Source organism: Ictidomys tridecemlineatus, chromosome 11 (assembly GCF_052094955.1).
Source record: "Ictidomys tridecemlineatus isolate mIctTri1 chromosome 11, mIctTri1.hap1, whole genome shotgun sequence".
Taxonomy (NCBI): domain Eukaryota; kingdom Metazoa; phylum Chordata; class Mammalia; order Rodentia; family Sciuridae; genus Ictidomys; species Ictidomys tridecemlineatus.
Window position 1 is genome coordinate 90,881,532 of NC_135487.1, and position 26,441 is coordinate 90,907,972.

Here is a 26,441-nt window from a genome sequence, read left to right on the forward strand (position 1 = left end):
CATTTCCTCATTTGGAATTTTTAACACCAGATAGGGTGCTAAGGCAGTATCAGCTGGTGCTTCTATCACTTAGGTTAAAAACATCCTCCATATTCATAAACACACCCATAAATAAAGGTGCTAATGTTGAGAAGGAGAAAGATCCTTTAATAAACAAAGTGGCACAAGTAACTGCATGTCTGTAGGAGATTATTATAGGACTCAGCTCATAATTAAACACTGTCTATTTAACTGAATTGTTTTTCTCCTGTCTTTCTAAAAAACTGTGGAAATGTTAATCTTCAAAAGTGCTGTTTATATATCTAAGTTAAATAGGCATTGTTTAAGTGGCAACCTTCCCGTTTATTGCAGATCACAAGTATGCAGAGGGCAGAGGGTAGCTAGAACTATTAAAAATTGTAGCAGATCTTAAGGAAGCTTGGTCTTCCCAAAAGATCTGAGCAGATGGCTGCTGCTTTCAGAGCTACAACTTCTCAATAGGCAGGAACCCAGCAGCTCTTTGCAATAGTCTTAGCCATTCCTTCTCTTCCTTACCATAAGTATAGGTCAGTGTTTCAAACAGTTCATCAGAGGCAAAACTCAGCCATTGCTATACAGACATTATAGAAACCAGTATCAGTTGCTTAGGAATTTCATTTCCCTACCTGAGAAAGAATATTCTATTACATTTCCTGGTTTACAGCATCTGCTCATAAAGAAAATGTTACTGTATTTCTTCATCATTATGAAACTTGAATTTCTATATTTTTGTTCTTATTCCTAGAAGAAGGAGGCTCATTCACTCTCTCTCTCTCTCTCTCTCTCTCTCTCTCTCTCTCTCTCTCTCTCTCACACACACACACACACACATACACACACATACACACACACACACACACACACACACACACACACACACACACACCATTTCAATTTCAAGTTCTGATTCTGGCCCGTCTTGGTATTTAATCATTTTGTCTGAGTACCCAGGCTCTCTCTGTTTGGACTCATCTCTTCTGACATACATTACTCTGACCTGTGGTCATGGTCATTCTGTCAACTTAGGCTTCACCTTTCCAGAGGATGAGGCCCCATGCTTCGTGGGATAAAATTTATAACCTGCTGCCTCAACAAATATCAAGTTGGCCTTTGCAGTTTTATAGTCAAAGACTTCAAATATGGGAATGCATCTTTTGTGGAAATTGCATATACCATTGTTGCCTCTCATATATCACAGCTTTATTCAGAGACAGCAAAGGCAAAGCCTTCACTAATGACTTCAAACCTGTGCCACATGTAGGGTTTTATTTTCTAGGATTCTAAGCATCTTTTATTAGAGTCATTTGGCCTGTTTCTGAGAGACCTTTGTGATGACCTTATTTGCTGTGAATGGAAAGTTTCTGAGGATTACTGTGTCACCTCCCCCCAGGTCAGTTAGAGGACTTAGTAGAAAAACTCTTCTGATCTGAGGAAATGTCATTGTGAGCCCAGAATGAAAAACATCTGATTAAACCTTTTGGGTCTATAGAGTCATGAAATGGCAAATTATTTCAATGGTTTATTCTATACAAACAAAAGTTGCCCTAATGATTTGAAGAAAAGAGAAGATAATATTGTTCTTTAAAACCAGATGAACTCAGACAAAATTGTCATAGATTTGACAATGTCACAGATAACCCTCTCTCTCATGGCAATGTTTTGGAGACCTGTTAGGAACAACTGTTTTCCAACATAGCTTGGTGAAAGCTTTAGGCCTTCCCCCAATTGACTGGGATTAGACCCTCAAAGTATAAAACAAAAACAGTCTGCACCATAAGAGTACCCTTCCCCCAAAGGCACTTGTTGAAGATGCTGAGGGCTGGGCCTGTAAATCAACATTTACTGAACTCTGTGCAGCAGTAAAGCACTGTACGTTCTGAGAGCCACAACCCTAGGAGCTAGACCACTGAGACCAACCTGACTGACAGTGAACTCTTTGTCTCTCTCTGCCTAGGTGCAAGTGTAATCTCCATGCCACTGTGTGTGTGTATGACAACAGCAAACTGACATGTGAATGTGAGCACAACACTACAGGTCCAGACTGTGGGAAATGCAAGAAGAATTATCAGGGCCGACCTTGGAGTCCAGGCTCGTATCTCCCCATCCCCAAAGGCACTGCAAATACCTGTGAGTAGCTTTGCTCTCTAATCCAATGTTCTGTGCATGATGAGCTGATAGTTCCTCTCAATTTCCACTTGCAATTGTGATTTTACTCCTCTAATCCATCGTCCCACTCCTCTTCAAAATGCAGCTTAAGTTTTAGTCCCTATTTTCTACTTTGTTAGTGTGTTTCAGCATTCTGATCACCTGTTAAAATCAGTCTTCTGATTTTAACAGGTGATCAGAATGTTTCTTAAAAATTACAGAAACAATATTTTCCAAGTGGATCAAACAATAGGTGATTTTTCTCCTTCTCCAAGTTAATTTCCCCTTGAAATAGCAAAAGTCTTGAAAACTCTCAATCCTAACTGACCATAAATACTTTCAGAAATTTTGGGGGGTATTTACAAACCCATTGCCCACCCTGGTAACCCAAGATATGCTTTTTCCAGAAACATTTTCCTATCTAATTTCAGCTAGATTCTAACACTTCTCAGTGGAATAACTGGCTTCTCCCAAGCTCCAGCAGTTGAGCCGGGACTACCACAGATGTTATAGGGAGAGACTGCTTCTAGATACAAAGCATGACTGTAGGGCCTCTGGGTACCAAGGGGCTTTCTTGTGTGTGTGAAAAGGCACAGGTATTATCTGTGCTCCCAGGAGCTGTGTGAGATGCCCCAGCGCCACTCATATGTTTATACGAAATCCCTGAATAACCATCCGAAGGAGATCAGACTCTGAGAGGCTCAAGGAGAAAAGCGATTATTTCCCAAATAATTTGCCAAATTCCATGGATGGAATGATTAATCACCTGCAAAAGCCCAAGGTTAGCTTGCTTTCAAAAGCAGAGAAAGGGCGAGGTTAGTATATACCCATGCAGTGAGAAGTAAAGAGAACAGCAGGACAATGAGCACAGGAGAATGGGAACCTAAAAAGCCACTGGCTCTGTGCAAGGCTAAAAATGTTATCAGGCACTTCAAAGCTGCAGCTGTGAGAAGCCAAACCTAAAAACTAATATCACAAGAACCAGGACCTTATCAAGTTAAGTGTAAGAGTAATGGACCAAGTAACAAGCCATGAAGTGTGGGGGCATGAAATTATGATAAACTTTCTATGAAGCTGAAAAAAGAAATCCCTCAAAAGGTTAAAAAAAATCTCTTTGCAAGGATGTTCAGTTTCTTTCTACACTGAAGAAAAAAAATCTGACTTCTTGCTCCTAAAATTAATACATTAAAGCTCTGTTGAGCGGAAATGTTGATTTTTTCAAGGCGAGTTTATTAATGGAGACTCAACTGTTGAGAGCCAGAGACTGAAAACTTGGAAGGTGTCTCACAAGGTTATTTATTGCAATACCCTGTGGCTGGCTACCTGAGAACCTCTCTCACCAACCGTCGTCAAATTTAGTTGAAAGCTTTCGCAAAAGAAAAATGGCTCAGATTTCATTTTCAGGGTCTACTGAATTCTTTAGTGGGACAGATGAAAGAGGACGAAGTTCAAAAATACTTGCTAGCACCCTGGCTCATCCTCGGGGCAGGTTGACTTGCCAAGGCCACCAGAGAAGCAGCAGGGGTCAACTGCTATTGAAAGCCTGAGCTTCTATCCTAACAAGACCTTATACCCATAACTGTGCTTCAAAGACTTGTTTATTTCAAGACGTTTTCACTGGGAAGACCTTCTCATTTCAGCCAAGCTGTCTCACAGAAATGGATGTCTTATCATATACTCCATGGAAATGACTTACATAAAACCTGACCCTTTGCATCGTGAAGATTATCAAGTCAGTCCCTGGCCAAAGGAATGCAACCTCCTTTGATTAGCCTTGTAGGGCAAATTGTCCATTCATCCCCTAGTTTTTATTGGACTTCTCTTGACTTCTGAACTTTTCTACATCTCTCTTAAAATCGGAAAGTGACAGACCCAGTGGCCAGGAGGGTTCAGTTCATCATTTCAGTCACCAATATGGCAGAGATTTGATGAACAATTTTAGAGAGTATCTGAAATGGTCTAGTCCTGCAAGGAAGAAATCTCTTGACATCAGACAGTGTTTAAAATACACAGGCATGGCAGTCAGAAATTTAGGAGTTTGGTACACATGTTCTAGAATCAAATCCCATTCCTCCATTTACTAGCTGTGTGACCTTGAAAAAGTATAAGCCACCCTCTCCCACACCCCGTTTCCCTTCCATAATGTGAGGATAATAAAAGTTCTTACCTCACAGGGATTTTGAGAGGATTGAATAAGCTAATGCATGCAATATGTTTAGCATAACACCTGTCACAAAGTAAGTGTTCAAAAATACTTTATTTTTAGGATATTTTTCATAAGGCAGTCTTGCCCATTGCTGGACAGTTTTTTAATTGTTACAAAAGTCTTTTCTTAACATCAATGTTTAGTGTCTCTGAGTTCCCATCTTAAGTAGTTAAAGAGCTATCTTGACTCTGGTTTATTTCTTCTCTGGTTAACCATCATGCATCATTCACTCCTTTTTCATGTGATAATGTTTTCATGTCCCTTTCATGTCTGTCCTGGAAGTTCTGCAATTAGTATGGTACTTCAAACCAAGCACTAAGCACAGGACTTCCTGAACCTTTTTGATTCTCTTTTCATTCACATTGCCTTTTGCTTACACACATGCATGCATGTGCGCACACACACACACACACACACACACACACACATACCCACTTTCACATGGCTCTACTTGATACATAATGAGTCAGTTATCTTAGAAAGACACTTAGGATATGTCATATCCTAATACCAAACTTCAAATCTAAGAAATGAGAAAAGAGGGACTGCAACATCAGGCCCTTTCCTTCCTCTCAGTAGCCTAGAAATGCCTCTCATGCTGGAGAATCTCAAAATTTTAGCAGAATCTCAAGCAGCCGGGGAACTTTTGGATAGGAAGGTCAGGTGCTGCCCACTGCCACGGGTTTTAGCAAGAGAAGTAGGATGCTTTTATTAAAGCAGGGAATTACAAGATCTCCTTCCAAAGACACTTACATCACCACTCAGGGACATCCCAGATTGGTACCTTGCTTAGAGTCTCTGGGCTTTGGAGGTCCTGCATCCCATAGCAACACAGAGCATATAGTGATGAGGAAGAACCTGGGGACCATCGACAGTCTAGAATAACGCCTTCCCAGTTGGACACACCAGAGGGATGATAAACTTGACCAATGCAGAGTAATAATTTTTGTGGTGCTATTTTTATTCTTTGTGCTTCTATTCAACACCTAGTGTGTTTTCTTGTTATTTAAAAGATATATATGTGTATATAAAAATCTTTTTCTTATTTTTCTACATAACTTAATGTTTTGTAGAAAAGACATCTTTCTCTATTGATCTTCATTCCATATTCAATTCTATTTTGAAAGTCCTCTGAATTCCATTGCCATCTTCCAAACAGATAGCACCTCTATCCAATTCCATGCTTAATCATGATTCTCATGATTCCCATTGTTTAGCTCATAGAGAGAAGCATTAAATTGCAATGTTTAAACTCTTATCCCTGTGGAATAACACAGGATATTTGTCTACATGTAAATTCTTAAAACTTAATAATCTCCCTGTAGAAATCATAGCTCCATTGTAATATTTACACCTCTGCTTCTCAAACGGTGTTCTACAATCCTTAAAAGAATTCTATGTCCAAATAAGGTTTAGAAAGTGCTGTGCTCTATCCTAACGCTTGCACAGTCACATTTCCTTATTAAATACATTTGAGAAGTCCTACAGTAAAGTAACCTGTTCTACCCACTACTTCCCAAACTTATTTGCTTCATGGAACACTTAATGACTTTCTATAAAACACTCTTTTGGGGACAGGCTGGTCCAAACAATTTCTTTCAGCCCTGTCATAGAAATGTCACGGAGACAGACAAAAAGCTCAGCTCATTCAGTTGTATTCACTCTCTTAGTTTTCTGTTACCTACACAGTCTAATATTCTTCAAAGAAAGAAAATTAAATTGGTCTGACATTGACGTTATTTGTTTGTTCAGAAATCCAACTTGAATTGTTATACAATATCTAGGTCTCCTCTGAGTGATGGAAAGTAATTTGATGATTTTTCTATTATTTTCCCTACTATTAAATTTGCAGTGACTGATTTCTATTTTCCCAGGTGAACAAACGGGTGTGTCATTATCCAGACAATTTCCTAAATGCTTCACAAGCATTAGTCCATTTTAAGCTCACAACAGTCTTATGACAAAGATCCTAGAATTTTCATTTTACAGACGTGGAAACATATGATTACCAGGGAAAGTATCTTGTTTAAGATTTGGACAGATAGTAAGCGTGAAAGGGGCAATTGGAATCCAGGTGTGTCTTGACCCCGAAGACTGCACATTGGTCCACATTGGCCTTCAGATTAAATTTGAGTGATTTTTCTCTGTCCTCTATTGGAGTTCAGGCTCCATTTTGATATCTGGTTAAATAAGCCAGTCTTCTCCAAACCTGCTTGCTTTCTAGATCTGTACATGGTGTTTCTCTGCCTTTGAAGGCTTTCCTCTGTTCCTCTTTAAATGCTCCTGCTTCTCACCTCTTCCCAGTCTACAGATTTTTTACTGTGGCATTTCATTCTATTCCTGTGGTCTTACTTCTCAGTATTATTGGTTTAGTAGTAAACAACCAAATCTACTTTCAACCTTTTTAGTGAGTCCAGACCAATTTTGCCAGCCGTCTGTAAAGATCTCAAAGTCAACATGCTCTATACTAAATTCATTCCTTACCCTCAAAGCTCCTTTCTCTTCACTTTTTATTGAAATCCTGCTCATTTTTCAACACTTCTCTTCACTGCCAGCTCCTCATTGAAGGCTACCTAACCTCTCTCATGCAAAATCAGTTACTCTTCTCTTTCTTTAGATTTTTGATATATATAGACTTACAAATATATATAGACTTACAAAACTATGTCTAGCAAAAAATGATAATAAGGATAATGATAATTACTCTTTATTATATTTATCATTGGCTTTTGAACTTTATGAAGTGTTTTATGTGTTTTATTGCCTCAAATCCTACAACATCCCTATTAGATGTGTACTATTATTACTTCAATTTTAATGATAAGGAAGCCAAAGCACAGAAAGGTTAAGTAAGCTGCCTTAAGGTCTCACAGCTAATGAATGACAGAGCAAACTTCAAACTCAGATCTGTCTGACTTCAAGAGCTAAAATATTAGCAATTTAAAAGCAGGGCTGTGTTTTTTCTTGGTCTTTATAAATGTTTGTGGAAAAGTTACTCTGGTGAATGAACAAGTACTCCTAATAACCCTATAATATGCTCCTGGGTTTATTGGTTTCCCATCAATCTCCTGTGTCTTCTGGAGGATATGGCCTTCGCAGCTCAGCAGCTCTGTCACAAGAACCTTCCATCTCCAACAGGGAGAGACCATCTGAGAGCTTACAGGAAATCCAATAGGACAGAGTCTCACTGATCCTCAGGGCCCGTCCAGACATATATGGACAGCACACTGGCTGGCTTGTTTCTCTAGGCCTTGCTAAATGCATTCACTGCCTATGTGACCTAACCACTAGCAGGCTCTCACCACCAGTCTTTCAGGCTCAAAACCCTAATTCATTCAGCATACTAAGAAGAGTCTTTATCATAGAGCCTGATGTATATGAACCAAGTTTGTTAACCCATATATAAAGCCAGAATACCAAATTACTCATGCATAGCCCCTAGTCTGTAGTCCCTTATCTGAAACTCATGGGACTAGATATGATTTAGAATGTAACGTTTTTAGGATTTGAGAGCAAGAATACAGTGCACATGTATTATAGCAATACCCACAGCAGAATATCAGGCAGCCCCACTTAATCAAACATCTTAATATTTCTGTAGCAAACATAGGAATATTCTTACCAAGTGGGATAAGGGAAGTCTATAAATAATAACCTAAATCAGTTCCAGTCCACTTTGTACCAAATTAGTTCAGATCACATTATATTGTGCTACAGATATATATGGGGGGAGAAAAGAAAACAACCAACTTTCTCTTTTAATATTTTTTTAATTTGAAGACTAGAGGTAAGAAACTGCAATAAACTGAATGACAGTTATTGAGTGTTGTTTATGGGCCAAAATCTGGAACCTGAAGACTTAGGTTAAATTTTAGTCATCTTCTCAATTGACTGGGATGATTGCAAGCAATTTTTTAGCCTTTTATGTATTTGTATTCCCACCATCTTTAATATCAAATAATTATTGACTTCACAGGATTGTCATAAAATTAAATGATTTAATACTTATAAGGGATTTAGACAATGCCAGGGACATAGTAAGAATAAAATGAAGTTGGTTGCTATGGTCATTATGGTTCATGAGATCTAGCATATGATCAGCAAATTCTCTCCTTGGAGACAATTATATGGGGAGATAAATTGTGGCTAAATGCCTATTTATTCATCCACAATATGAAATAACTGTTATGGTGTTCAGAATATTCAAGTCCTTATGACCAGTGTATTCTCTTTTCTGTAATAAAGTCTAGGTGCCGAGTCAGAAAATAATCAGAAGGTTGCTTGGTGAGCACAGGATCAGGCTTAAACGTTTTCATGTTAATAACATCAAGCTGAAACACCCGACATATCCTCCCTACCACAGGGTCAGCCCTTCCTAATGTCAACACAACTCCTAAGACCTGCAGGTTTGCAGTTTATCACTCCCTCTCTCTGAAACAGTGCTAGGACAGTACTGCCACTATACATCTCAGATGCTCCATTTTTAGGCTTTCCCCTTCTGATGAGCTCATTATTCCATTCTCCAGATATGTTAATACAGTAAGTCAGGTTAATGTCACCTCTGTCAAGTCTGCCAGGTGCAATCGAGTCTCATAGCCCTTGTATGGCCATAGGTAATGTGAATTCTCCCTGCTTGGATCATTTAGATGATAATTTTTTTTGAGAGAGGGGAGAGAGAGAGAGAGAGAGAGAGAGAGAGAGAGAGAGAGAGAGAGAGAGAGAGAATTTTCAATATTTATTTTCTAGTTCTCGGCGGACACAACATTCTTGTTGGTATGTGGTGCTGAGGATCGAACCCGGGCCGCACGCATGCCAGGCAAGCGCGCTACCACTTGAGTCACATCCCCAGCCCTTAGATGATAATTTTGCAGCAAAATTTTGTGAAGCAATCTTATTTCCCTCACTTTCAAGTTCCTGGGAGACAATTCACCACACCTCCCATCAACAGTTGTTTGGATGGGAGATTCAGGCTGGAAGGGCATTGGAAGTAATTCCTCTAGAATATAAATGAATCTGCAGAATGTTTTCTTACTCATTACCTACTTCTTCTTCAACTAGCCTTTTTGGAGTTAGAGCTCCCGATGGTTACAGTCTGCCTTGCAAGATCTAGTCACCTGCTTGATGGGTTGTGTTAAACCATCTATCACAACAGTAGTAATTTTTCCTTTCAGTTTGAAGCATGCTGAATCCTTATCCCTTCTGCTTCCTTCTTGATGAAAAGCTGCTGAACCTTCCATTGACTCTCAAAAGGAGTTATAGCTTTCAGCACTGCATTAATCTGCTTCTGCAGATCGGGGTATTTATTTTTGAGATCTCCATCATGTTGACTTCCATATTTGGACACTATAAAGTAAGAACCATTGGGGGAAAAAAAAACAGCATCTGAAAATATACTAATGAGCATCTTAATTATGTACCCACCCTTCAGTTATTGCTTGGTGGGGGAGGGGCAGTCATTTTTTTTAAAGAATAAGAACCAGAAAATATCATATTATATAATTCTACAAGGTTCTTCTTGCAACATAAATTCCTTTAAAACAAATCATTAAAATAAATGTGAGTGTAGAAGGGGCTCACTGAGGGGGGAAGGACTGCAAATACCTACCAGACAAGTCTCTCCTTATTCTTCTGAAGGTGGTAGCATAGTGGCCCTGTGAGTTGTACGTATTTGTCCACTGATGTGATATTTCTATTCTAGAAGATGTATTAGTACTAAGATCATATACTGTGTGTCACAGAAACTTTCACTGAAGCTCATGCATGTCTATGCTTCCTTTCCTCAGTGCAAGTTTAGCAATGTCTCAGACACCAGAAATGACATACCTCAGTGTTCAATATGAAGGGACAACTTGGAGGAGGCACTTGCACCTCCTTATGCCTCTTGTGTAAAACAGAAGGACTGAATTAGATGACTTCTTCAGTTCCTTTCAGTTCTCAAAATTTTTTTTATCACTCTTGAGAATTAACCTTTCTTGTCTTTGTCTTCCTTCCCTCCTTTTTTACCTTCCTATCAGCTACTCGTCTTAAGTAGTTTTGAGGTTGTTTCAGAGATGGACTTTCCCTAATAAAATCAAGCTTCAGGTTCCTCACTTGATTCTTTCCAAATAAAAAAGTTCAGCTTCATGTCTAAATTTATATTTTAATAATATGTCCTTTGTCTTAAGGAGAGCTCTCAAATTCGTATGCCCTTCAAGGCCCCACAAAAATCTGTATTCCCTCTGGATGGCTCAGGGAAATAGAAAGATAGAAATAAGAGCATCAAAATGAGAGTTAAAAAGAAAGATCTGAGAAAAGGAATAGAAAGAAAATGAGCCAAACATTAAGTGTTGGACAGTTTCCCCAGATGAGGACCCATTTGTGCTCAAGCCTCTGAGTTTCATGAAATACAAAGCAGTGAAAAGAAATCTACACACAACTCTTGCTATCAGAAGAGCCTTATGAATGCAAAAACAACAAAAAAGTTCCTTAAGCCTGAACTCAATTTCAGTGAAACACTTTATAGGAGACAAAATCATGCTATGGGGGCTGGGGATGTGGCTCCAGTGGTAGAGCACTCACCTAGCATGTGTGAGGCCCTGGGTTCAATCCTCAGCACCACATAAAGATAAATATATAAAGGCATTGTGTCTTTCTGCAACTAAAAAATATTTTAAAAAGTTATACTATGATCAAAAATGATGTTTTCACAATGATAGGAACCTTCATGGAAACACATAATAAATTTTTGTAAATACACATTGTGAAGTTCTTAGGTATCAGGCATCATCCTGGGAAGATATAGAGACAAAGAAATGATAAGGATTGGGGTGAGGTCCCCTTGGTGCTCTCAGGCAAAAACAAAAACAATCACAAATAAATTGATACATTGATCATGGAGACCTGTACCAAGGGCTGTGAGATCACAAAGGAGAGAGCAGCTACCTCACATCAGGGATATGAAAAAGAAAGGGAAGAAATAACTTTTGAGTCCAGTTTTAAATGTAAACATATTCTTTACATAATAGATGTCACATCACAGGGAATGTTTTAAACTGTCAACATGTGCCTAGACAATTTTCCTGAACATAATCTGACTCACTTGTGTTGCTTATGGTCACAGTTGCTGTTGTAAGATGCAATCGAATTCATTGATTCATGCCTCACAGGCCCTAAAGACACCCACCTTTCATGAAATGAATTGCTGAAATTCATTTCCAGGCTTTCCTATCTTATATTCTAGAGTGTTTGAAGGATCTCTCATGGCTAACTTGTAGCCTTTTTAATAGATGTGAGAGGTTTATGAAATTCTTTAGGTGTCTGCAGGTAACTAAAAACAAGGTTATTATTTGGACATTGTAAAATAAGAACCATTAGGGGAAAAAATAGCATCTGAAACTATACTAATGGACACCGTTGGTGTTCAGATATTTTCAACTTCAAAAATCTTTATTCAAATGAGCAGTTTAAAAATCTTTTCTAAGCCATTCCCATTTTACTGCAGTGGAATAGAAAGTGAGTCATCTGGCAATCTCTCAAAAAAATTGTAAACCACAAAATGAAGAAGAACCTGAATTTTAAGCATCCAATGCTAGGCAATAACATCTTCACGAGGAAAATAGGCTCTCAGAATGGCCTTGTCTGGCGTGGCGTATATTCTTGGAATGAACATGACTTTCCTGCAGTGGTATCCCCAAGGGAATGGAAACATTTCTATGTCTTTCTGAAGTTTTCAACTGTAGCAAGTACTGCATAAAACAATCTGGCAAATTTGCTTCCATTGTGTCTTGCCAAACACCCCAAGAACTTCGGACTCCATGTAGTTTGAAAACATATGAAGTCTCTTTGGCCATCTTAACTTCCATTCTCTTTGATGGATTACAACAGGCAAGCAGTTTCCTTGCAATGGAGCAGGATGTTCAATCATGGAGGAAATTTGGAGCTTCTGCAATTGATTCTAAAATTATGATGCTGCTATCATACCTAACCCAATGGGGAATTTGCAAAGGAAAAAGGAAAGAAAGATTCAGTCCCAAGTCAATGTCACACTGCAGCAAAGACAGTCTTCTGAAGTGCAGAGTCAGGAAGCCAGCCATTCTTCACAGAAATTACATTCAGCTTGAAATTCAGTTCATAGAATAGAGTTAAAATATGGAAATGGAAACTTAGTTTTCCAGTTTTGGTTGATCAGAGATCAGTAATTAAGCTGAAACACTATAAACTCTTGAGTATTTAAAATCAAGAGGTTTTTAATGTATCTAATAAATGAAAGTAAGATTTCATTCCTTTCAGGGTTAAAAAAAGTAAATAAAACCTAGGAAGCCTTTACTCCTCACTTTCTCCTTTCTTATCAGACATAAGAAAATATCTCGTAGTTTTAAAAAATAATGCCAACCTAGAAATTTCTGAGCAGGGTACAATGATTAGTTAAAATTGGAGGGCAGTTGTTCAAAGAGAAGTACTAAAATGGAAGCATAATGATTCTTACAGTTAACACCTGTTACTACAGTTAATGATGTGAAGAATAAGTTGAACAGCTTATTAACAGCTATCATTTATTGGCTATGTACCATGTGTCAGACATGTTTATGGATTATCTTGTTCAATCCTCACAGCAGCCTCAGAGAGTTTTAGTATTAGTCCCTTTTCTGATGAGGAAGCAGAAGCTAGGGAACTTGCCAACTCATGAGTAGCAAAGCAGGACTGTCCCACAGGTCTGTGATTCCAAACTCATGTTCTCACCCCCATCACCACCCAGATTTAGTGGTGAGCATGGATGTCTCTGTCTTTTAACTAGCAATATTCATAAGAGTGTTGCTCGGTGAACCAACCATAGCAATAACAATCATCATTGCAAGGATAGATACAACACATACAACTTGTGCAACAATATCTGGGGACTTTCCATCTATCTATTTATATGATTGTTACAACAACCCAGAGAGTTAGGAGACTAAGCCAATGTAATTGAAGGCATAAGCAACTTGCCCCAAGGTCACTCAGTTGGTGAAAATTTAGGGTCAGAGCCATGCTTTAAACTGCCTGACTCCTGAGCCTCTACTCTTGACCACAGTGATATGTATTGCTTGGTTAGAAGTTTTAACATGGATACAAACTAAATTCATGTCTATGTACATCCCAAGTTAGGCCACATTCTGAAATGGCTCCACTACCTTAGCACAACTTGTGAATTAAACTGAAAGGTGGAAAATCAATGAGGTCCATGATCAATATGAACTACCTAATGTATTCTTGAATTATTCTGCTCAATTAAGTTTCTATTATAGGGTTTAATCCACATATCTGACAAGTAAAGAATGAATAAAAATGATGGTTATGTGAAATTAATCAAAAAAGTGCCAAATGATTTTCAACAGCTAGCACATGCATCTCATAACACATTTAAAAAGATCTATTGCATATGTGGATATATTTGCACAGGTCCACACAGTGGATATTTGGTATGCTGTTCCCAGAACATAAACCTAGCTCAGTACCTATTTTGAACAACAGACAAATATCCATGAACCTTAAAGGCAAACACAAAATACATGCCACCATGAGGCTTCCTTACACCAGCTATTGAAGTTGAACATTAATTTTCCAATTCTGATCAGCCCAGGAGCTCAAAAATAAAAACAAATTGGTTTAATTGTTTTTCTGTGCTAAACTTAATGGTCTGAATGTTATCACGTATCAAGTTTCTTAACTTTATATATTAAGTTAAAGATGTCATGTACTAAGAAATAGCTAACAGTTTTTCTTTACTGTTTTCTTTCTCTGCAGGTATTCCCAGTATTTCCAGTATTGGTAGTAAGTAAAAAAAAAAAAAAAAAAAAAAAATCACCAAACCAAGTCTAGGCTAGCTTTGCTTTGTTGTTCAGCTCTTCAGATCTATTTTCCCAGTGTCCATTTCTGATACAGTAGAGCATTTTCCTTGTGAATTGCATTTTTGTGTCGGTTTTCTGCACAGATATGGTGAGAACACAGAACAGTTATTTATGCACAACTCTCCTGTGGACATGTCAGAGCCAAAGCTTTCCAGAATACTTTTGATCAATGATGGCCACCTGTACAGAGGTGCAATAACTTGGAAACTGTAGTTCATTTGGCAAAAATGGAAACACTCCTATTTACCTATACATAGTAGTCAACAAACAAATTGAACTCTTCTTTTATGACTGGATATGGATTTCTAACATAATTTAGAGAAGCAGAGAATGAATACCAATGAATGCCTTGAGCATATTCATTAGAACCAAAAATGAGGGGGCATGAAAAGAAGAGGAGGGAATTTTGTTAATGCATTAAACTTGAGGTTTTGTGAAGGCCTGAAAGAGGCAGATTCAGCATTAGTCTATCTGGAGGAATGAAGGAAAAAAAGATAATCAGTATGTCCATTTCTTCCTCCTAAAATACCGTGATCCACATGTTTTGAGTACTTAGGTTTATATTTGATACAGAAGGGGTATGCAAAATATATTCAGAATTTAGGAGTCAGCGGACCAGAAACTCTAGCAAGAAGTCTTTTCTGTAAAAATCTAAGCAACTGAAGAGGAATCTCTCTTCAACCCTCTGTGTAACACTTTTCCAGCGTCACTGAAAATAACATTCTCTGACTTCCGTGAGAGTCCCAGACTGCAGCTCCCTCTTTGCACATAAAGCAATGATACTCTAACACCGAGCCTCTCTCTGAGTATGAGCAGAATTTCACATACTTTTATATATTACACCCTGCATTTCCAATGACTAAAACCTTGGGAAAAGCGACTGAATATCAATTAGAAATAAAGTACTGAGGGATCCTCAGTTTTGCACTATAAAAGAATTTTCGCTGTGGTGTCACCCTTCAAAGGCTTGTGTCATAAGAATTGTACTAGGCATGGTGATCCCAGTGGAAGCATTGCCATATCTAACACACAAAAAGGCAATACTCTGATAATTTGGACAAAACAACTTCCCTCTTGAAAATGCACAGTCAGGTTCTCCAATTTATAAACCAACCTTGTTTACTTAAGCTTGTGAATAGGCCCAGACACTGATTTGTCAGCACTAGACATGTTAAATGGCATGAAAATCAGTGGCTTTGTAAATAGCGGTAGCATTCACATCCATTTATTGTTCACAGGCTAATAATACAGCATCTCTTTGTGATCTTAACCAAAATAGTATCAGTGCTGCAACCTGGCAAATGAGAGCCTACAGCTTTAATAGTCTAAATTTTCTGCCAGAGTACCCACCTCCCAGGGCATTTGCCTAACTGCACAGGTGCCCCACAGTGTGCTCCTTTCAGGCCTTGACAATTGTATTTGCATATGTGTTTCAGAGAAAAAGGGAACCAAACAGAACCAAGTTCAAACAAATCACTGAGGCTGCTTTTGTGACCTGGCCTGTAAAAGTTTCAGAAATGGATGGATGGAAAAGTAGTTCTCTGGCGCTGGTTGTGTTCTGTTCAGAGTGCCAGTTGCGTGTTGCATGGACCCTCTGACTGTACTGCTCACTCAACATCTCATTCGGCAGCTTTCACCACATCCCCCATCTCTGAGCATCAGCAGATGTTGACCTTTTACATACTGAATTGGGAAATTCCAGTATTGTTTTCCTTTATTTTGAAATCAGTGGTGACCTGAAAGGATGCTTTGTTGTGCCTTTGGAAAAGGTATTAATCTTTACTATCAGGAAACTAGGAAAATTTAGCTCATAATACCTGCGACAAAAACCATTTTTCTCAAAGTGACAATTTGTACTCTGCCTTCAGTACACCTAGGGCTTCTCAGCTTGGAATGCAATGGGTGTTTTCTCAGGTTTCCAGCCAGCAGGATGTAAGAGCTCCCAGGGGTCACCCAACATCACACATGATTAGCTTGCCTGTTGCCTGGCTTTTAAGGTACAGAGATTTTTATGATAAAACCATCAAACATGATCGTATCTTCTAGGTTACTTTAATGGCATTCGCAAGTTCCTTCTTTGTGGGCTTATAAGGTGCTTGCCGTGTGCATGGGGTATTTCTTTTCTCTCCAAGGGGCAAGAATTCCCTTGTAGACAATTCGGTACCTGTTCTAGAGGGTATGGCAAGGGAGTTTCCAAGGGACAAGTTGGAGAAGAGGAAGCTGCTTGGATTTTTATCTAAGTTTGGGTGTTTGCCAGGGCTTTTTCCCCTACCCCAAAGAAGAAATCAATGAACATCATTCTACAAACTATGAAGGAAGATACCATTACAACAAATATAACACCCATGAGACTCTGATCATCAAAGTGTATCTCAAGGAAAAGAAATGATGTATATTATTGATGTAAATTATTGATGTGTGTAACCAGAAGTTTACATACATATGCTATATACACAATGACTAAAGTTTTGGGAGTCCAGATAGATTTCAGTATAGATCTCAAATTCTCAATGCCTGTATTAAGGCATACATGGACAGAGCAGTCATCCTTTCCGATCATCTGCTAAAAATACTTTTGAAACAAATTTCCCATTAAGGTCATTTGTACTGCTGTTGTCTATCTGTTAGGAAATAGGTTTCCCAAACATCCCAAGGGTAGTTGATTTAAAACTCACTCCTTTTGATGTGCTTTGACCATGGATGAAAAAATACTGATGATATTGTGAGCAATTAATGAACCCCAAAATAGATCGGCAGCCCAGGAGCCTTCTCATCAATATTTTGTTTCACCTTACCTGATGTGGTACCAATTCATTCAGGTTTTGCTTTTTTTTTTAATAAAGTATACTTATAAGTAAACATTCACAATTTTATTTACGAGAACATGTGTTGATGCCAATGATCCAAATTAATAGTTGACCTGTAATGGGTATAAAGTGATAAATGGGTTACAGTGATAAACTAATCATTGACTTCTAGCATACATTATCTGACCCTTAGTCCTTCAAAGCAAATGATTCTACTAATTATGTTAAACTATATATTATAAATAGCACAATTAGACAATCAAGAATTGGCCTAATAAACAAATAGCTTTGTGTGGGTGATTATCACTTCCTACAAAAGCGAATGACAGATGAGTCAGAGGTTAAAGGTCAACCATGCATGAAATGGAAAATCACATCAAGAAAGACTTGGAATTTTTAAATAATTAGAAATGTCTTAGAAGACTAACAAAAGAAAAGAAAGACATAAATATCTGGTGACCCTGCCTATAGATTATTTCCTTTCATATGACTGACATGATAGCATATAAAGCAGAGAATATTGATGAAGTTGTTTGGCTCCCTTTCCCTGGCCTCTGCCATCCCCAAATTATTCAATTTGAAACAGCAATTCACTTAAGGGAAATATCTCATTTTCCTGTTTTCTCTTATAATGAGCATTGCCTTCATCACAGAGTTAAAAATTCATCTCTAATTTGATTTAATTGGCAGGACTATTAAACAAGGGAAGTGCTACCTGCAGGGATCCATCAGCCTGTTGAGAAAGCCCAGAGATGTTTTCATACTTGAAAATATTTGATGCCAGTTGGAGACCTTGTAAAAGTTGTTTTCCATACAGCATCTAAATATTTTTGTGCAGTGCCAATTTATTGTAGAAACTTGGATCGTGAAGAAAATAACAAGGTTAATCATTTCCCCACCCAAGGGTTATTAATAATCGTATTCATGCTATCCAGAGAGCTTCAGTGTATGTTTGTTGTCTTTTCCCCTTTGCTTTAATACTTCTAAATCCCCCCAATAAAAGTTTCATTTGAATTGCCCTTTAACTAATTAGTTTTTATACAATGAGGAAAAAAATTACCAGGCTAGTGTAGCAATATAGCAAATTGCATGGTGTGCTACATTAATTTTGAATTGTTTGCTGATGTTCTAGAAGGAAAACTGAGGTCCCCGGTGAAATGCCTTTGGGAATGTTCTATCATATACTCAGTACCTTCATCACAGATCCATTTCATATTTGTGTAACTAGCATTTCACACTCATAAAACCTTTGTGGTTATCCTAAAATTGAATGAACATTAGGATGTAGCTGCCTCCTTAATCCTGAAGAACAAACCGAATAAATCCAATAAAGGAGCAGGGAAGAATCTCCCATTTAAAAAAAAAAAAACTGAGAAGTTCTTACCAATCTTTATTGGCAATAATTGCCTTTTTTAGGCAAAGTGACTTTTTCATGTATTAACCTTTTCCCAGGCAAATTTTAGAAATTCAAGCCACTTTTTTTTTTTTTTTTAAGTGTGAGCTGATATCTCTACCTTTGCTAGTTATCTTTGTCGGGTCAGGAAATTTCTTGTTGAAACAAAGATTTGCCAAGATTTCAAAAACATCTTTTAATAAAACTTCAAACATGTTAATTGTAAATCCCTGCACAATCGTCGTTTCTTCAAGTGTGTGAATATCCATTGAAGTCTTCTTGGAGTACCAAGGCAGAAAGTATCCACTGCCCCTCATAAGAAAAGTTAGGCACAGAACTTGGCTCAAAATTGTAGGGAGATGTAGCTACGTGTTTACAGAATTTTATTTTTCAAATAGTGAAATCTGAGGCTTAGAGTGGTCAAATAACTTGTCCAATGTAATATGGCCAGGAATGGATATCTGACTCCAAAGGCTACATAGAACATGTAGTAGAAGTGGAAGAAATTAGAAAAAAAAAAGATTCCAGATTTATAGACCCCCTCCCCTAGATGCTTCTACTCGACTATACTGCACTTTAAAAGACCTGCTAATTCTTGAATTGATTCATTTTGTTTCAAGGAGTCACAGAGTCCTGGAGAAAAGTAGAAGTTCATGTTTTCTTACATCACTGTGTTGTCAACAGGGAGAATTTACACACATGGAGTCTGAGGACAGTGAATGGAAAACTGATCCTCCCACATCAAAATATGTACCTCTCCTCTACCAACCAACACCCCCCACATACTGTGGGAGAGAAGTGTTTAGGTGTAAGATACATTACAGAACATGAAGCAGTTCATGAAATTTGCTATGCAAATTATGAAACATGCTTATACATGTCCGTTTATATATTGAGACAGGGGGTTATACCAAAACAAAACCCCAGGTGCCATCTCAAGAATAGATCCACCACTATCACTTGAAACTCATCTTCCCTTCCAGTTTAATGATGCTGTGCTTCTGGGAGTAGGCTGCAAACTGTGAAGAAAATCAAGATTACCTCCAGGCTCTGGGGATTTCTCCTGAAGAACTTCAGGGTTTTCTGTAGATTCTTTTCAAGGCATCAATGATGTTATTTAAAGATTCCCTGAGGAACAATAGCAGTGAGTGTATAAATCCAAAGGGACCCTGTGATCTTATCTATGCCTGATATTCTCCTCAGAAGGCCCTGGAAGATCCATGTTTAGTGGAGGCTCACTAACATCCATCATGGTGGCACCACATTTCTCACAGGATGCCACATCTTAGAACCAGAAGTCTATGTAACCATTAGTATTGCTAAGAAGCATGAAGAGCAGCTCATCCAACTTCATCATTTTACAGTTAAAGAAGTTAAGGCTTAAATGAATTGTTTTTAAAGTATCCAGAAAGAAGCCAAGCAGAATTCCAGCTCAATGTCCAATCTCAAATGAGGACCCATCACATCCTACCATGATATTAGAACTTACCTCTTTGTTTATTTAAATTACTATTAGATAATACATGGTAGACTTTTCTAGAAAAAAAATCAGCATATATTTCCTTTGATGGGAAAGATGGTCACATTTTATTCTGTCCTCCATAAAATGAATTGAAAGCAATCTACTCTTCATGCTTATTGAATGCTATGTGTGATAAAAGACAGCTGAATATTCTAAAGCAATCCCACCTTGAAAACTTTCTTGATATAAATAAAATGTATTTAGCTTTTTGCTTGAAGCTTGCTTTTCAGCTAGCCTCACTATGATGTCAGAACTAGATGGTCAGGCTGAGCAATTCTAACACACTTCTACTCTTCATCCTACAGAGCAGAAAGCTTTTAGAGGGCACAGAGGGAAAAAAAAAAAAGAAAGAAAGAAAGAAAAAGCTTTTTTCCAGAGTCTCATTTTTATAATGGGAATCTCAATTTTTTTATTCATAAAAATAGATTTCAAGTGCCACAATGATATTGTTATAAAATAATTTTCTGAGGAGGTCTTAACAAATAAAAGGAATTAAAAAAAACACATATTTGGTTCATATTCTAAACTAATGTACTTCCAAAAAGAAACTAGAAATTAGCATTTTTATATTGTTAAAGATTAAAAATCAAATATTTCTCATATTGAAAATGATTTCTATTGTTTTCTGAACAACAGTATTAATTAATATAGGCCCTGGAATTGGATTTTCCCTAAAGTAAAGTATATCATATGAAAGCTTTCTTACATATCAGAACATTTGCTTTGGGAGCAATTAATGTTGAGAAAAAGAATAGGGAGAGCATATTATTTTCCCTACTTCAAGTCAGTAAGAACTATTCATAGTACAGTAATCTTATTTTTATTACAACGGTAACCACAAATAGAATAAGAACCAACATTTATTGAATCCTAATTACAATGTGAAGCAAATATCAACTCATTCAGTTTTCATGCAACCAGTTACAAGCAGTGTCATTATCCTCACTTTACTGATGAGAAAACTCAGGCACAACATTAAGGAATTTGTTTAAGTGGTCGAATTTGCAATTCTGGCATGAGCACTGTTTACATGCACAATATTTTTAAAAATTTTTCACAAAATAGGTATTTTCTAGGCTTTTCACAGATTTAATTCAAAACTTCAAAATAACAATACAATAAATAACAACTGATGGGCCTTGTGGAAATAGAAGAGATCCTCAAGACAAATTCAATTCATTTTTCCAAATGGGGCCAGAATCCTTAAGAAGGGAGATGCATAAACATCTATTCCCGAATGACCATCTTCAAACATGTTGTGATCTCTCTGTACCCTAACAATTCTTTCTCAACTTCAGTTTAAGCTTTAGTATGACAATTAATAGGTCCATAGTCAAAGCCTTCCACAATAATTTTCCCTGCAATTGCAAAACAAATTTTTTTTTATTTTAAAATGAGATGTTAAGTTAAAAATTCCATGAAAACCAGATATTAAAAATGTATATGGAAACACTATGTGAGTTTAGGAGCAACAAATATGAATATCCAGCATTTCAGAACACTATTTTTCCTCCCAAGGAAAATGTACAACAAACTCAATCCCCTAGATTCTCCAAAAGGCATATGTGCCTTCCCAATGGGTTTCTTCCTCCTCTGAGAACTTTAGCATGATGCTGCTAGGCCACAAGGGAACTATTGGTGGGATAGAAATTAGCCAAAAGAAATCTTGGAGGTCTCTCCTGCAGCATCTTTCTCTTATGGAAAAGGAAACTGGAGTCTCGAGAAATGAACAGCCAGACAGCTCCTAAGTGGTAGAACTGGGACTAGACTCCTCATCTTACGGCTCACAAGGCCATTTGCCTTGTAACAAAGTACCACTCTGAGACCTTCATACTGACCCAGAGATTTTCCCTAGTTGATTTCTGAAGAAAATGAAATTAGTAAATTTGCAACAGTTTACCCAAAGGGGAAATACAAATACTTTTGATATATTATAATTTTTTTCCTATTTGCAATTTATATCTACTTGAAACAAGTAGCCAGTGGCTAAGAATTCTCAGAGGCTTCATTTTATACAAAGACGTTCATTGGCTTTGGATATAGTAAGATAGAATTTGTCTCCATTACACTATTCGTAGAGCCTCCAATGTGCCTAATTTACTTCTGGGAATTAAATGTTTGTTAGTAATATTTATATTTATTTCGTAACAGGATCTCAGAGTAACAAAAGTTACCAGAGAGTAATAGGCTAATTATAAGTGTTTTCTTGCTTGGCCCTGCAATTGCAAAACAATTTTTTTTTAATTTATGATGAGATGTTGTTAAAAATTCCATGAAGACCAGATATTAAAAATGTATATGGAAACACCATATGAGTTTAGGGGCAACGAATACAAATATCCAGCAATTCAGGACACCATGTTTCCTTACAAGGAAAATACACAGAATATAAAGTTGACCCCGCTGGTGGTTCTGAGTTTTAATTTTTCAGTAACATTAAGCATCCTAAATAATGAAAATTATTTGGAAAAATGTTTAGTTATATTCTCAGACAAAACAAGGACTTCCATGTCCAAGAAGTTCTCTTAGCTATATGATACAGCAGATCATTAAAATGAAACCTTAGCATCTGCAGGAAGAATCATAAAACACCCCCAAAAAAGAACTGTACTAAAATAAAGGCACAAATATTTTATTTATTGGAATATGGAATAAAGTTTAATTTATAGAGTTAATTTTTAGAACTCATTTCTAAACTATTACAAAATTATCTCCTTTAATTAAATTTCTTGGCAAAGCTTATTAAAAAATAATAAATCATATTATAACTTCCATTTCTTCAAGACAAACATGTCAGTAAGTACTTAACATTAAACTTTCAATCATCACCCCAATTTATGACCTATATTTGCTATTATAGAAAAAATGGAGAGAAATATTTGATGCTTAATAATATAAATGTATTTTACACAAAATCATGCCAACAATGTGAAATCTTTTTCAACACCATTTCTAGTAATAAAATGAATTCCTTCAAAATGCAAATGTGCAGTTTTTCAAAACTGATCATCAAGGATCAGTTAGACTTTTTCTAGTAACTTAATAACTAGGTACCATCAAAATGCTCAAGTGAAAAGCAACATTTCATTAATCACCCATATATTTCTTTTTCTACATGTGACCAAATATTTATTTTAAAACATCTGAATATTGATATGGAAGACTATTGCATTCTCTTTCCATTCATAAATAGTCATAGATAACAGCAATATCAATAACTAAGATTTTCTTTGCCTTTGCATATACATGTATGAAAGAAGAGCAAAACAGACCAGAGCTGTGTGAGACCTGTGAGCTCAGCTCTTGTAACAAATATTTTTTAAAAAAAGTAATAGTGAAAGTCCCATGTCCTGCAAGAATGTTATTTGCTATAATCTAATGATGGAGGAAACAATCTGATAATATCTGTTTACAGTAGCCTAGCCACTTGATATCAATTTCTCAATTATCAGATATTTTCAGAAGCCTTCTTCAGGGCTTTGGCCTTCTTCAAAGAGATCCAATCTAATTAGGATGATGAGAAATAGACCTATGAAATTTAACTAGCAATATGAAGGCTCATGCCTGTCCACATGTCAGTAAAAGATCAGGAGCAGTGACAGCAAATGCTGCAAGAGTATGGAGGCAAGAGTTGTCCTTGTGGACTTGGGTCATCCTGCAGGATGACACAAGAGATGGGCATTGAGCTGACTTAATGAATGATAGGATTTGAATCATCAAAGAGCTGTTTCAATAGTCAGGTATATGCAGCTTAAACAAAAGCAGTTTTAAAACATCAAATTTTAATCCTGAGTGTTCTAAACTTATTTATGTATTTATTTATTTAGATGGGTGTATCTGAGACAGAAATACTATTAATTCATAATTTAAACAAATTAAACAATGCTTTTAATTATTTCTGGATTAAGATCCATAACTCTAGAAACACCTTTTGAGCTCAGAGCACCACAGAAACATACACACATCCATGCATACAAACTTTAGATATGATTGGAAGCACCTTGGAATGTTTTTAAGCCAGAACCACCAGTCATCTCTCTTTCCTTCTCTGAGAAATTGCATCTATATAAACAGGAAATAGATCCACTTCATTTCAGAGATAATGGCTCACACTTAAAACATACCCCAAAGAATCTCTCATGAAAGACTAATGCAACCAGTTCATATCTGTAAATATAAATTGAGTAGAATGGTATCCTCAAGTGAGAAATTATTTCTTTAGTGTTATCTTCTAGTTTCAGGCACCGGCTTAACTTATTGGTTTGGATGGCTGAAGTCCCTATTTGGTTTTTTTGTGTAAGAACACTCTACCTTATTTCAAAAGGAAATGTAGAGCTTTGTTAGGGAAGTGGCTATATATTTAATGTCCATTCAATGTTTTGGGGATCATCAATTGCCTGCTCTTGTTTGGTGTGGGAGTCATGTTTTGTTTAAGCGCATCAAAGCCAAGTTAAAAGCAGACGTGTGGTTTGTGTCTTTGTTCATTTATTTTCTGTTTAGACCAAATGACATTATAGCTGGAAAATAACATTCCCTGATTTTTCCTGATGCATGCAGATCCTCCAAAGTTTAATAGGATTTGGCCGAATATTTCTTCCCTTGAGGTTTCTAATCCAAAACAAGGTAGGAGCATGTAAAATTCCTACTGACATAAAATCCCACATGTTTTGGGGAAAATCCCATAACCACCTTTAACCCTAAGTGAGAGCATTATCATGAATACCATCTCTTTTAGAGAATCATAATTTGAATCTTTTCTCCGATATGAAGATTGTCCAGATATATTAGGGCAAAAGATGAAGGAAAATGAGATGTGTAGAAGTTATAAGCCCTTGAGCAAATTTGCACTGAATGTCAGTCAGTCCCAAGAGAACCTAGAATTTTGTTGCCATCACAGTGTGGATTATAAATAACTCTTTAAAATGTGTGAATGACACAGGCATTGCACTATCTCCCTTTTACTTTTCTTAAGTAAAACTGGTCCCACATTTGTATGGAGGGTCTAGGTAAAGAGATAAAGGTAGTATTGTGACAACCAACAGATTCGTTTTCTTTTACTATTGCTCCATATTGCAAACTTGTAAAGGTTTGGACCAATCTCTCCTCTCTCTCTCTCTCTCTCTCTCTCTCTCTCTCTCTCTCTCTCTCTCTCTCTCTCTCTCTCTCTCTCTCTCATACACACACACACACACACACACACACACACACACACACGACAGTAAATTTTCTTTTTTGGAAATTTCCCCCTTATAATTGCCATTCATGTCCACAAGCATTAAGAATAACCTGTTTTCTGTCTGTCCTTACAGCAGTAATTATTTTCTGACTTCTAATGTCAGAAGGAAGAAGGGAAGAGAGGGAGGAAGGAAGGGAGGGAAGGAGGGAGGAAGGCAGGAGGGCACACTGATTACACAGAAATAAATGGAACCTTCAAAAACTCAACAAGATGTCAATAAACTTCATAAGCTGCAGGATAATGTTAAGCTCACACTTATTAATTAATTAGTACATGATGTATATACACATGCATGCAAGAGAATTTAATATAAAACTGTATTATTTTGCCTTCTTCCTTCTCCAAAAAACAAAGCAAACACCAACTAAAAACAGGACACATCTTCGACTCCTCCTTTCCTTAGTTATATACAGGATGTTCTTTCTAAACTCTAATGAATACAGATGGAGAAGGAAATGAGCGAAAGGAGGAACCAGGAAATAGCTGCTAAGCAAAATAAAATATATTAGCAATTTGTTGAGAGTCAAATTGGAAGGGCGGCATTTTCAGTCTGTGATCAGAGTGATGAAGTCGAGGCTGTCCTAGATACATGAATTACTAGCAAATAGAATTATCTTAATCATCTTTTCCAAACGAATTTCTTCAAGTTTCTGCATACATGTGGAAGAAGAAATACAGATCAAGCTCACCCCTATTAGTCTAATTCTATGAGGACTCATGGAGGTTTAGTGATTTCATTCTTTGGCAAGTTCAACAAGAGTATCTTGGGTGAAATGCCACTCAGTAGTTCCCACTGAATTTCATAGCTCTGCAAATTATACAACACAAGATCTAAGACTTAACACTTCTCCATAGTGAGTTTTGAACTGAACAAGATTATATATTGTTCAAAACCTGAAACAGAGTCATTTAATTATTTTGCTTTGTTTTCTGCAAGTGTCATAAGGACCCAAAGCTTTCAGAGACATCGTTAGGTAATGCCAGTTGTGCTGGTTTAGAATATGGATAATGAACTCAAATTAATCTATTTAAGAAACAGCACAGTTGAATAAAGTGCTTGAACTTGAAATTCTAGTGAAAGGCATACTTTGCAGCAGCAGCCAGTTCTGTGGAGCCGTAATTTATCTTGTCAACATCTGCAAAGAACATCAGGCTCAATTCCATTTTTGTTATTTTCACAAGCAATTCTTCATGAATAATTGGAAAAGAAATGGCAAGGCAAACTTAGAGAGAAAACCCTGACATTAA

At 37.0% G+C, this 26,441-nt stretch overlaps 1 protein-coding gene across 11 annotated transcripts in view; it reads left to right on the top strand.

Annotated features, from left to right (window-relative positions):
- Positions 1–26,441, top strand: part of Ntng1 (netrin G1) — a 347,490-nt gene that overhangs the window by 255,901 nt on the left and 65,148 nt on the right. For 8 of the 11 annotated variants that reach the window (XM_078026844.1, XM_040289045.2, XM_040289044.2 and 5 more), the window contains exons 4-6: positions 1,973–2,145; positions 14,132–14,158; positions 24,515–24,580. In XM_078026844.1, the coding sequence (XP_077882970.1) occupies positions 1,973–2,145; positions 14,132–14,158; positions 24,515–24,580 (266 nt within the window). The remainder of the gene's footprint in view (positions 1–1,972; positions 2,146–14,131; positions 14,159–24,514; positions 24,581–26,441) is intronic. The other 3 variants (XM_021735811.3, XM_021735813.3, XM_005339112.5) reach the window with 1 other exon arrangement.